The sequence below is a fragment of the Neodiprion lecontei genome, chromosome 2, assembly GCF_021901455.1.
Source record: "Neodiprion lecontei isolate iyNeoLeco1 chromosome 2, iyNeoLeco1.1, whole genome shotgun sequence".
Taxonomy (NCBI): domain Eukaryota; kingdom Metazoa; phylum Arthropoda; class Insecta; order Hymenoptera; family Diprionidae; genus Neodiprion; species Neodiprion lecontei.
Window position 1 is genome coordinate 9,662,881 of NC_060261.1, and position 12,920 is coordinate 9,675,800.

A 12,920-nucleotide genomic window follows, 5' to 3' on the forward strand; every position below is an offset into this window, starting at 1 on the left:
CCAAGAGATAATAAAAACTCACTGTGTTGACGACGCACGGACCATTCGTGTCATACGCCGCGACGTATACTCGAAACGGAGGATAAGCCATCGATACAAGTTACTATAAAATTTTACTCTCCCTTCCAGTTCCTGTTGCGAATCAAAAATCATGGCGAGGGACGCGGCTGCCGATCAACTCAATAATTACAAGGAGAACCTCAAGGTATTTCGTATTATTATATCGACTTTCTAATTACGTCTTAATTACAAACGAAACCTTATTCTACACTGCATTTCTCGTTGCTCGTCAACTGCGTGTATTATTATCAGCCGCATGCGCCGGGTCTTTTTCTTCCTCACTACTTGTACGTACATCGCTCTTTCTATTTCACTCTCTCCCACTCTCTCTCTTTCTCTCTCTCTCTCTCTCTCTCTCTCTCTCTCTCTCTCTCTCTCTCTCTCTCTCTCTTGGTATTTCTACGCGCATTCGAAGCTGAACTATTTCCATTGGTGAATGTAGAATCTTATACGAGTCCGCGTATTTGACGGAATAGAGTTTCCTAAATTCTGTTTACAGTAGAACCTTGATTATCAGAATTAATTGGATGATCAGGCGTTGGGTTAACCGAGATTCGATTTTTATCTTAAGGTATAATAATATGTTCAGCGCAAAATTAAATCTAATAAATTTTATTACTTTGTTGTTTATTGTCAATTGACGAACGGCTACTCCACATTTTTTAACGAGCAAAAATGTACATTTCGCACCAAAATGTATTTTTTTTTTTATCCTACGTTCGAATAAATCAAGTCATGGTTCGGATAATTGAGGCTCAAAATATCAAAGGTCGAAACTAACAAGATCTCTTACGGGTTTTGTCTGATTGGATCGACTGGTTTTCATTATGCATTTGAAGTGTTTGAACGCAGAAAAGGTTCAGTTTAAACATTTCTTACATCATTCCAGACATAATTGATGAAATATTTCTGCAGACATTGTTGGAAATATATTGATCGAAATAGGCTGGAAATATTTCATTTGGAATAATTTATTGTAAATATTTTTCATGTGTTTTATCTGACTTGGTAGATTATCTTAAATACTAAATACCAATATGTTTGTGGAACATTCTGAGAATATAGATAGTGATAACTGTACAAACAATAAAGCTATATATTCAGAGAATATATATATCCAATTAAAGATGAGGGAATTCCTAGTCTGAGAAAAAATGTTTTATAATTTCGAAGAAGAATTTCATATCGCTCGAAGCCTCTTCTTCAATGTCTCACAATGTTCGTCGCAATGTTACGTAAGTTGAGGAATTAAAAAAATAGCTCATGTGATGAAAACACGATAACCTGATCGGTACAACTCGAAAGTTTAATATCGAAATTAAGATTTTGTCAGATTTGATCTTAAACTGGACGTGATAAATCACGAGGGTGAAAATTAAACGGTCAAAACATAGGTATCAATTTTTCTCTGTCCTAAGGAAATGCGATTTCCGTACGATCGAATGATTTTCACGGTGTATCAATTATCGTAGAGTTGTCGAGGATGTAAGAGCAGAAATATTCTCAACTTAACGTTGCGTGCGATTTGTGTACACAACAGTTTATTTCACGACTGTGTGATAATTACTATACTGTAACACGAATCATTCTTATCGTACTCGATTGATCAATGAAATCGTAATAATGCAACGACTTTCGCGATGTGCACAATGCGTATTATATTCGTCAGGGTATTATAAAATTTGCATTTAGTATAAGAAACAATTGGCTGAAAGTGAAATTTTTTACCAAGTCAATAATATTTGCGAGGAAGCGTCAAGTTATGCGTCAGAAGCTGCAGTTATAGCGTTAAACAACTATGGAGTCATACGTAAATGTTTCCATTTTTCTCATGATTATATAAACTGCGCGAAAAACATCACCTGTTATGCACCTACAGCGATTTTATCAAACGATACCGGAATTTTGTCTCCGTTATTATATTTCGAATGAATCTGACTGGCGTTACGTCGAGTTTCAAAGGAAATGCAGACAACCTCTTAATTGAGCTTTACAATATTATTCACAATGCTGGATATTGCGTCGCTACTTACAGTAGTAGCACTTATTAAAATATTTGCTGAATACCATTATTCAAAATGCAGGACGAAGCTTATGCAATTTGGCTTATTTAATCCTGCGTAATATATTCGATCTCAAATCGACACGAATATTTTAATATACATTATTATCACGTCTAATATTGAAATGACAACAATTTCGGTTCTCGTTATAATTCGCGACACAAGTTTCTGGTGAATATGATCACACTGCAACATGATGTAATATTTCTGTACGACAGTTGTTGAACCAGCGATAATTTTATTGACAATATTTTTTATGATTGCCGATTATGAAATCAACTCGATCTTACTAAAAATAGGATTCGGAGGAGCTGAAAAATAGAAACAAGAACGACGAAGAATAATTGCATAATCTCCACTGACAGCTCTTTGATTATTCTTTGTGTCCAACTTCGACTTCAAATCAATCTAATAGCTCTAATGATTCATATAATTATAGAATCGCATCTAAGTCTGCAAGTCATGTAATTAACATATAAGTATACAATCGAAGAGAAACGAAAAAAAGTGTAGGAATTCATTGTCTTTGAAACAGTTATTATTATTATTGTCCATCCGTCGTTGGCTCGATAAACTTCATTTCAAATTCTTACGATCTTAATAGGAATGTTATGATGCCAGGTTGTTATTTACACAGTCAATCGTCACCATTATACTAACATTAGCGTGTTCGATTACATTAATCCATTGTGAAATCGAATAGCAAAATGCAGCAATGCAGCAATTCAGCAATAGGAAAATACTCTGAACTAAAAACTAATCAAATTAGATTCGAATGTTGTAGAAAAATTGTTTCAACGAGTTCTACAAATTCTGACTAAAATTTTTTTTTCTCGATACAATCTTCGTCTCTGAACTCATACTAGATGAAATTTTTGCACAAACACATCGAACTCGCGGATTAAATGTGTCCACGTGATAGAAAAATCGCGAACTTTGCAAGGTTCATGCCTGAGGCAAATGCGACAGTTAACGATTATCACATTCGCGATAAGAGTAGGTCAGCAGTGTTCGATTATGTTACGCAATAACGATCGCATGGCGATTACCGAGTATTATACTAGAGTACCGAATGCCGTTGGCGATTTCATGCCGCGGTGAAAGTATATTTGTGCACTGAGATAACGAGTTCGGCAATGCATGCTATACAGCTTTAATCTTCGAGATCAGAAACTGGGGAAAAAATATACGTATACCCAAGGACTGAGGCAATTTCACGGATTATCGAATAGATGAGAAAATCAATCTTATATGCAATGATTGCTTGGCCAGATGCATGGGGACAATGTATCGATTACGATGTGGAATTCCGAATGGCAACGATTAAACCTATCTCAATATAATGACGGAGTTGCCAAAAACTGGGTTAACAAGAGACCGACAATCGACTCGAACCGGTTACGCTTTAGCTCTCGTTTTTTTTTTTTTTTTTTCTGCAAGCCGGTCTGCAACAAGATATAATACGCGTTAAGAAACCGCTGGGTCATTGCGCCTGGTTTGCGACAAGAATTCCGTACTTGGCGTAGCGTGAAACCGACGATGCACTTGAAATTTGTTTAAACAACATCGCGATTTTCTGCTCTTTTTTATCGTCTTCGAACCGGACGAACGTGTTTAAAAAATTACGCCTCGCCGTGACCAGTGGTTTATAATTACGCTGTTTGGTGAGTGGAAGAAAAAATAGAAGAAGAGAATAATATGGAAATGCAAATGGTATTGCAGGAATATTCATGACTGTTGCCGTATATTTGATGTTCGATTTTGACAGAGAAGAGTGTGACGAATATTTTATCCAAAAATGAAAAATGAGGAATACCCATTATTGTTGTTATCTTCTTCATAATCGCTAAAATTTTCAGCCATGGTATTCGAACGAGTCGAAGATACAAACAATTTTTGGACAGACGAAGGAGAAGGTATGTCATTACAAAGATTTTCGTCCAGCTGCCGATGAAGGATGCTGCATTTTAACACGTCTGCGGGGAGGAATTGGATATAAGAGCTTTTGTACTTAGAGTTAATTGTTGACTGGTTGGATATACGGGGTGGTAGTTATAGGTACACTGTGTGACATCGTGCCGCCGCTTGTTATCTCATTACAAACATAACGCAAAATTGAACAACTCTCCTCAATGATCCTCATGTTTTTCATCTTGAACCACGAGTTGAAATAGTCGGAAATTCATATTTTTTAAACACAACTTTCCTCCAAGCTGTCGCTGGTCATGTACATAAAATCGAACTCGGTGTGACGTTGCATTGATTAATTAACTCACCGGTGCTGCTTTACCTTCTAAGTCATTTGAATAAGTTATAATATTAAAAGCGACAAAGGTCGATGCGACGACCGCGCATATTTACAAGGTTAAAGAGCTTCATCACGCGTGTGGTTGTAATAAAATATACGAATTGTGGATTGCTTCTGTCTGGTTAGATACCCTTCGATTCTTTCTCGAGCTGGGCACAAAATTATTGCTCCACAATAACGATGCTTTAATGAAATATCTTCTCTCAGGGTGGACCGCCAGCTTTGCTGACCGGAAACGGTACGCCAATTGCTAACAAAAATGCGTCGCTCACGGTCGGAGAAAGAGGCCCTATCCTCATACAGGACCACGTCTTCTTGGACGAGATGTCTCACTTCAGCAGAGAAAGAATCCCGGAACGTGTTGTCCATGCGAAGGGAGCTGGTAAGTGGTGAAAGTTTTTTCACAACGTTTTTGCTTTATCTCTCAAAAATGCAAGAATAAATAAATATATCATACAGGACAGCTGTTAATATAACAAAACCTGACGCTGTTCAGCATATATTTTACTCGCGTTTTTATCCTTTTCAAATTGTCAGCTCAGTAGGTATACACAGCCGATTCTGGACACAAGTTTCTGTACCGACATTCCTGCCGACACTTAACCAAGACACAAACCATTTTCCAGAATCTGCTTTACCCACTTAGCTAATCGCCGGTAACAATTTCGGTGTAGGTATCTGTTTCCAGGAATCGGTTGTGTATGCCTATTCATCCTTGTATATCATCAGATAATTGGAACGAAATTAGAAGGAAATTTTTTAATGTTCTAAACAGCTAACAAACACCACTTCAAAGTATCTGAATTATAGTTAAATGGTGAGACAAAACACTATTCTGTTGCTCCGTTCAGGAGTAATCCGAAAACCTGCGATGAAGGCAATTTGTAAACTAATCGATCGGAAAAAGCACAAAAGTTATACGATTTCCGGCACACTTGGTTTCTTTTCAATTAATCGCTTCATCGGTGCTCTAATATGTTAAAATTGTCACAACTAATTGAACTTCGTTTCCTTAGGTGCATTTGGCTACTTCGAAGTGACTAATAATATCACCCAGTACACAAAGGCCAAGATGTTTTCTGGCGTTGGGAAAAGGACACCTCTCGCTGTCAGGTTTTCCACTGTCGGTGGAGAGAGTGGATCAGCGGATACAGTCAGGTGAGATATTATACTCATTGAATCAAAGAGTCTCTACCCGTTAATTCAAATCCGACGAATCAAAATCGTCTCTTCGAATAGTAGGAAAAAAGTGTCTTTAATTTAGAATCTACAAGATATTATAATCGCCGGACTTTGACTCCGCAGTTGCATTCCGAAGTTCAAGTTTTTTTACGACAGTGTCACGGTTGTGCGAATCGGCACAGTAATGCAATTCAGCATAGATTGGCGTAATTGTCGTACCCGATTTGCTCTTGCACCTGTTTTGACTCTCGCGCAAGCAGACTTGTTTTTCTGGTATTTCTCTTAACGGACGAATGGCTTCCGTCACGTGGAATTGTTTCACTTTTTCCATTACATGCCAAAAGTATTCAGGATAGTAAAAGAATCGTATAATCCCTCTGTAATTCTTCGTGTTTTTGTCTTTCAATAGTTATATTTTTTTCTTAACTCTTCTTCTTCTTCTTCTTCTTCTTCTTCTCTTTTCGTTCTCTGTAAATTCTTTCTAGACCGATTAGAGAAACGGCAGTTCAATAATAATTTTCTCCACGGTTGAGCTCAGCGTGATATTATTGACAAATGTCACGTTTCATTACAACGGCGACGTAAAAGTTATTTGCAGTGAGTTATTCCATCCAATAGAATATGCGAGAGCGCAATGCTCAGTGTCTATTACGAGTACCCGAGAATAATTCAGCGTTCGTTGAAATATTGCCACAGCTCTTTGATCAATTTGGGCCAGTCTAAAAAGTGTGTAACATTCAAAGATTTCACGAGAATTTTGACGGCCGTGTTAAAAATCATTCCGGTCGCAGATTTGCGAAACGAGATGGTAGCTATTATACAGTGGCATAAAAAAATATGTATGCATCAGATTTGCAAATGTCTCCAATAATCGAAGAACGTGACTTCTCATCATTACTCTTGTCATTTCTTAATCCTGTACTTCACATCCACTTTGACACCAAGTTCCATATTCCCGATCGAACGTTTAATCAAAAATGGATTCAAAGTTACAAAAGTTCAAACTCCAAAAATTTGTTAAATTACCGTACAACTTACTATACATACCTCCCATATCAACTTTCGTTATTCGTGAAATCGAAACAAAATGTTTTTCTAGATCAGTCAGTATAAGTATGAATTTATCGGTGGTTAGCACAGAATCTTTTAGCATCAAAAAAATTCTTACCTATTTTCGTCTAGATAGATCACCGTTTAAGTTCTCGCGACTGATTAGATAGATATATCGAATATACTCAACTCTATGTAGTCAAAATATCTTCGATAAGCTTTGATCACACAGACATTGACGATATTATGCAAGGTTTTTTTTTGGTACTTCTCGAAGACTACCGAGTTGTTAACACCTAATTTGAATTTTGTTTACGAATATACGCATCTTATTATCAAGCATTATCATCAATTGCGTCGGATTTACTAGACTTTCCGTTGCATCAGAAATAAATCAGCATTTCCATATCCATTGTTCTTAACGAAATTCAACTGCATTACTTGATCTACTTTCTTCGCGATACTTGACGTAATAAACTGCGATTTCTCAGTACCATATATCACACGCACATATATGTATGTAACAGTCAATGACGAAAAAACAAATAATGACTCATCGTTTGTCCAGGGATCCTCGTGGTTTTGCTGTAAAATTCTATACGGAAGAAGGTATTTGGGACCTGGTGGGAAACAACACTCCGATATTCTTCGTCAGTGACCCTCTACTATTCCCGAGTTTCATTCACACGCAAAAACGAAACCCGACAACTCATCTCAAGGTATAAACGCGTGTATTTATAATGGCTAGTGATCGGTCTTGTCAAACCAGCTTAAAGTATTCGTTCGGGATTACGGTAACTTACGTTTCAAGTTCAGTCAATGCTTTTGACCCAAATTCCCCCGATAACGACGTATTGATTATTTTCTGCGGGTTATCGACTTTCGTCACGTTGCGTGGCGCAATTCATATACGTTTTTTTTATCATGATTGATGAATTTTTCTTGCGTACTTCCGATGTTTATGCGATCTTTCGTGCGATACGTGTATCGTCAAAAACTTGTTTTATAACTTGTATCATCGACAATTGCACTCTAGACAAACAATGCGATTATCTATGTAGAAATTTCAATTATTCAATCTCGAGTATGATATAATTATATATGGTGTTGCATTTTGTACAATATTTTACAACTTCAAGTCCACAGTGCAGAACGTACTGGTTATTAGTTTACAAACAAGGTTTGTTATTACGTTGCATAAGAATTGTTTCTAGCATATCAGCCTACGAATCTAGGGCCAATTAGCTACAGAAAGTAATTCACTTCACATTCTCTTTAAATGAGTAAGCAAGTTTTATCCTCTCTCTTCTCATTCTGTGCAAACTGAGATGAAAAATCACAGAAAGAAAGTGAAGTCAAAAACTGATGGTCATAAGTTTAAAACGTGTAATAAGCTGCTTAATATTGTGTATGCATTATATAAAATAACAGTAAAAGGCGTTTTTGAAAAGCTTTATGGCTGAAATCGTTAGGAAATTTTTGGCCAGTTTCTTTCGGTGCGATCTAATTCATATAATCATTTTTTTTTTACTTACGCAGGATGCTGATATGTTTTGGGATTTCATAAGTCTGCGCCCAGAGACAACGCATCAAACAATGATTCTGTTCAGTGACCGAGGAATTCCCGATGGGTTCCGTCACATGAACGGATACGGTTCGCACACTTTCAAACTCGTAAACGACCGTGACGAGATGGTTTACGTTAAGTTCCACTTTAAGGTACGTTGATCGATCTTCGAAACAAAAAAACTCTGTGGGTAACTCGATCATCGCACTGTCTGCAGACGGATCAAGGAATCAAAAATCTGGACGTGGACAAAGCCGGACAACTCAGTGGATCCGATCCTGATTATGGGCTCAGGGATCTCTACAACGCAATCGCGAACGGCGAGAATCCTTCCTGGTCATTATACATCCAAGTCATGACTCCAGACCAAGCCGAGACCTTCAGGTGGAATCCGTTCGACGTGACCAAGGTGAGTGGAATAGCGAGGAGAGTTCTGGACATTTATTCCGAAATTACCGACACTTGCCAAGACGCAAACCTTTTTATAGAACATTCAAGGGTGGAAGATATCTTCACTCTGGCTAACTTTATCGATCATCAAATCATTTCGCTGCTCTACCTTATTGGCAATTTGTTCTGCCTTATCACAGTCTCAACCCTCAGTAGGCAAAATCGCGAAACTGCATTACCGGCGTGCGTACTTCATCGATCAAGTTCGAGAGGTTTCGCTCGATGAAGATTAATACTACAGTAACTAAGGCAGGGCTAATTGAAAGTAAAGTAGAGCAATGAAACGATCCGATCATCGATAAAGTCCGCCAGAGTGGGAATATCCCCCACCCTCAAACGTTCTAGAAAAAGGTTTGTGTCTTGGCGAGTATTGATAATGTAGAAATCTGTGTCCAAAACTCTCTTCGTTATTCTACTAAGATGCAGCTTTCGTCCTTTCCTCGTTAATATCAGTTCATGATACAAGGAATTCAATGTGTAATAGCGAGAAGCTATTAACCGCAGTTTCACGTGTATCCGTTTTTTTTCTGCAGGTCTGGCCGCAGAAGGAATTCCCCCTGATAGCCGTGGGCAAAATGGTCCTAGATCGTAATCCGGTTAATTACTTCGCCGAAGTTGAGCAGATTGGGTTTGACCCTGCCCACATGGTGCCCGGGATTGAGCCTAGTCCCGACAAGATGTTGCAGGGACGTCTGTTTGCCTACGGTGACACTCACCGATACCGCATTGGTCCCAACCACCTACAGCTCCCTGTTAACTGCCCCTACAAGGTACCCAGATGTCTTCTTGCGTAAGGTCGTAACAGTAGGTCGACAGTCCGAAGAGAAAATTAATCTAAAGAAAGAGAAAGAAAAAAAACGACAACGAACATTGAAGTTTGAAATGGGAAACGGAAATTGATTTTAGTTGCACTTTGTTCAACGAAACTTCCCTTAAGGAAGGGTTTTGACTAAAAAACCATATTTTTTATTCATTTTATCGTGAGATATAGGCGTGAATTGAGTATTTATTAAATTGTTATACTCGCAAGCTAAAAATTGGAGCTTTTCAAAAATACGAGAGTATAAAATACTAGAATTCTTAGATATTAATGCTTGATTTAAAATCGTTTTTGAAATGGTTAAAAATCTACTGTGGATTCTTTCGATTTCACTTTACGATGGCTGATTTAATTCGTAAAACTGTTTTCACAAATTCACTGAAACACTTTTTATTTCTCCTGTTTATCGCACCTACATTGATTATGATCAACGAATGGAAATATTTAATAGACTACTGAAAGAAGATTTGAGAAAATCTACTACAGTAACTTTCTGGAAAACAGTTTTCTGAATAAAATGAACTCACTATATTTTTAACCATTTTGGAGCGACTTAACATAAAGCATCATCAAGCAAGCTTTTTGTTATAATTCCAATATTTTCTACTTTATTATTTTTAAAGAGACCTTTACACTTTAGGAATATAATGATTCGACAAATAGTCAATGCTCGATGATCTCACAATAAAGTTAATGATAAAAATTATCGACTTTCGGCAAATGAAGAAAATTCAGTCGTGCATAATCGTCCAAATTCCGTTGATAACCGGGCTTTCGTAGTTCAAACTTATGGCTTCCAAAATAATTTTTATTCATCGGAGGTATGGTTTTGATAAAATTCAACTTGATTGATTTCAGTCCCAACTTTTGAATCCTTTTAAACCTCGCTGAATTTTTTTCCTTGGTAAATTGGCACTGAAACGAATGCATGAAAGTCAGGAGATAATATTTTCGTATCAATTCATACAATTTACTATTTCAATCCTACAAATCAATCGCTAAGTTTTTGATTTTTTCTCAGGTGATTTCGGCGATGAATTATCAGCGCGACGGTGCGATGAGTTTCCACAACCAAGGAGGAGCCCCGAATTATTTCCCAAACAGTTTCAGCGGTCCCAAGGAGTGTCCTGCCGCAAGAACGCCGTCGTTCCACGTCAGCGGCGACGTTGCAAGATACACCGACGATACTGACAATTTTGGGCAGCCAGCTCTCTTCTGGAGGAACGTTTTGACCAAAGAGGAAAGACAGAGACTCGTCGACAACATTGTAGGCCACGTAAAGAACGCCTCAAACTTCATTATCGAACGTGCCGTGAAGAACTTTACCCAGGTAAAGTGAAAAATTAATCTACCGGCTTTTTTTTCAAATTCAAAAATTCACCTCATAACTCTGTCGTCAGGTTGACGCCAATTTTGGAAGGATGCTGATAGAGGGACTGAATAAGGTTGGAAAACTGAAAGGATTCAGCGCCAACCTCTGAGGTGTGTATCGAGCGCCTAAAATCAAACAAATAACGAATACCTTGGGGGATAATATTTAATGATAAAAGTGAAAACGACTTGGTGCTCGAGGGATTTTTCTTATTACTACCGTTGCTATTACCTTTTTGCTTAAAATAATTGCAATAACGTCACCGTACGTTGAACGCAGGTGTATGTGTATGTATTTCTCCCTTGGCTCTATTCGTCTGATTATCTGTTCTTTTATTTTTACTCCTTGATCGTATTAAGTTTCGTTATTTTTTATATATATATATATTTTGTTTTTTCTCTTTGCAATTTATACTTAATACCGCGTTACATGTATGACCTAGGTATGCGTCACAAACATGTTCGACATGTTGTACTATGCTTGTAACGATTGTTGGACGCAAAGGTTTGTTGCAGCATTCCGTTGATGCTATAAAGTGGTAAAAATAAAACTTTATATTTTCACCCTATACGTAGGTGTATACAAGTGCAGTTAACGATGTGTCTTAGTTTTCGAATATCGCTTTCGCTTGGTCAAGTTACATCGCCTCGGCAACGGCCACTCGTATTTTAATGAGGAAATATTTTTCAACGGGGCTCATAGTCCTACATTGCGAGTTCTGCTATTTATGAAGATCTTGAACCTGCAATATAGCATCGCTGATTACCAGCTGCCCTCGTCGCGGTCGTTCGATATCAACCTGATATAGATAAAGAGGGAGAATACCAATACGCTTGACGAACGATTGAAAAAGTCAAGAGATTATCAAATATTTTCTATTCATAATAACTCCTGAGTGCTGCAGCTATAGCACTTCTCAATGTGATTCACGTCGACTTGCGGTACATGTGGCGTAAGCTATGCTTCCTTTTTTCAACTAGCTACACTCGTTCGTTCTTGGTCGGGTAAAAATTGAAGAGAAGAATTACAAAAGACTGTAAGCGTAATTTTTTTTATTCTAATCTTGAGTTAACGAAACGTGTGTGAGAAGTATTACGTTCGAAAGTTCAGTGCGAGGAAACTGACTAGTTTCGACTGTAGTGCCAAAAAGAAAAAGCTTCTTGAACTACGACAATATTTCTTTTTTTTATTGGTACTCTTGATGCTATGCTAAAGTGTCCCAAAACCAGAACAAAGATTTTCATCTGAAATAACTCGAAGTAGAAAAAAAAAGAATAATTATCGCTCGTAAAAACGTGATGAAAATTTCGGTGAAAAAAATACAGGATCATTTGAAATTGTCTGAAATAAAACAACTTAATCGTCAACACCTTAACATGGAAGGTATCCCAAGTCGAGCTCTTCGATGTTTCATTTAAATGCATCAAGCATATCAAGTTGGGTGCCCATCTTCGGGGGTTGTTTTCACCCCCTCAAAGTGTTTTATGGCCGATAAAAGCAACACGTATGGCTTAGTTTCCGATGCACCAAACCATCTAACGACTGGATAAAAATCGGAGAGATCGACCTGGGATAGCTACCTTGTAAGTACGATCAAATGATCCCTCAATTGCTGTTTATTAAATATCAGCTCAAATTATGCTGGTGAGTTTTTCTTGGTAAGACTAAAGATTCCCTAATTAACGAGACATGTGTACATTTAGCTGACGACGAGCTTACTGCAATCGTTCAAAATTTGGACCGTGCCATTTGCCTGATTCGCGCGCAATTAATAACGCCAAATTTCTCCAACCTTGATATATCAATGATATATCGCGTCTCCTACAATAGCTTCGGAACAACATATACGTGGTTGTGGAATAAACAGGATGAATAGGCGACAGAGGGGCTGGTTGTTACAGTACCTAGTCCACTTTTGGAGAGTTCGCATTGCACGCTGTTCATCGGTACCAAATGGCGATATATCAATAAATCTGTTGCAAATTTCAACGACAATTAGGGAACCGAACGTACGACGTGTAAAATGTTTCCAGTCTTTCGGGAACTCC

General features: G+C 37.7%; 1 protein-coding gene across 2 annotated transcripts; it reads left to right on the forward strand.

The window, feature by feature from the left end:
* The first annotated feature begins 25 nt into the window (after positions 1-25).
* Positions 26-11,440, forward strand: LOC107218324 (catalase). 2 transcript variants are annotated; one of them, XM_015656156.2, is made up of 10 exons: positions 26-205; positions 3,983-4,039; positions 4,639-4,813; positions 5,448-5,589; positions 7,232-7,382; positions 8,203-8,382; positions 8,448-8,639; positions 9,214-9,450; positions 10,522-10,830; positions 10,901-11,440. In XM_015656156.2, the coding sequence occupies exons 1-10, from the start codon at positions 152-154 to the stop codon at positions 10,979-10,981; spliced, it is 1,578 nt and encodes a 525-aa protein (XP_015511642.1). In that variant the 5' UTR covers positions 26-151; the 3' UTR covers positions 10,982-11,440. The 2 variants fall into 2 exon arrangements, with proteins under 2 accessions (XP_015511642.1, XP_015511644.1); XM_015656158.2 differs by lacking the exon at positions 3,983-4,039.
* The last annotated feature ends 1,480 nt before the right edge of the window (positions 11,441-12,920 follow it).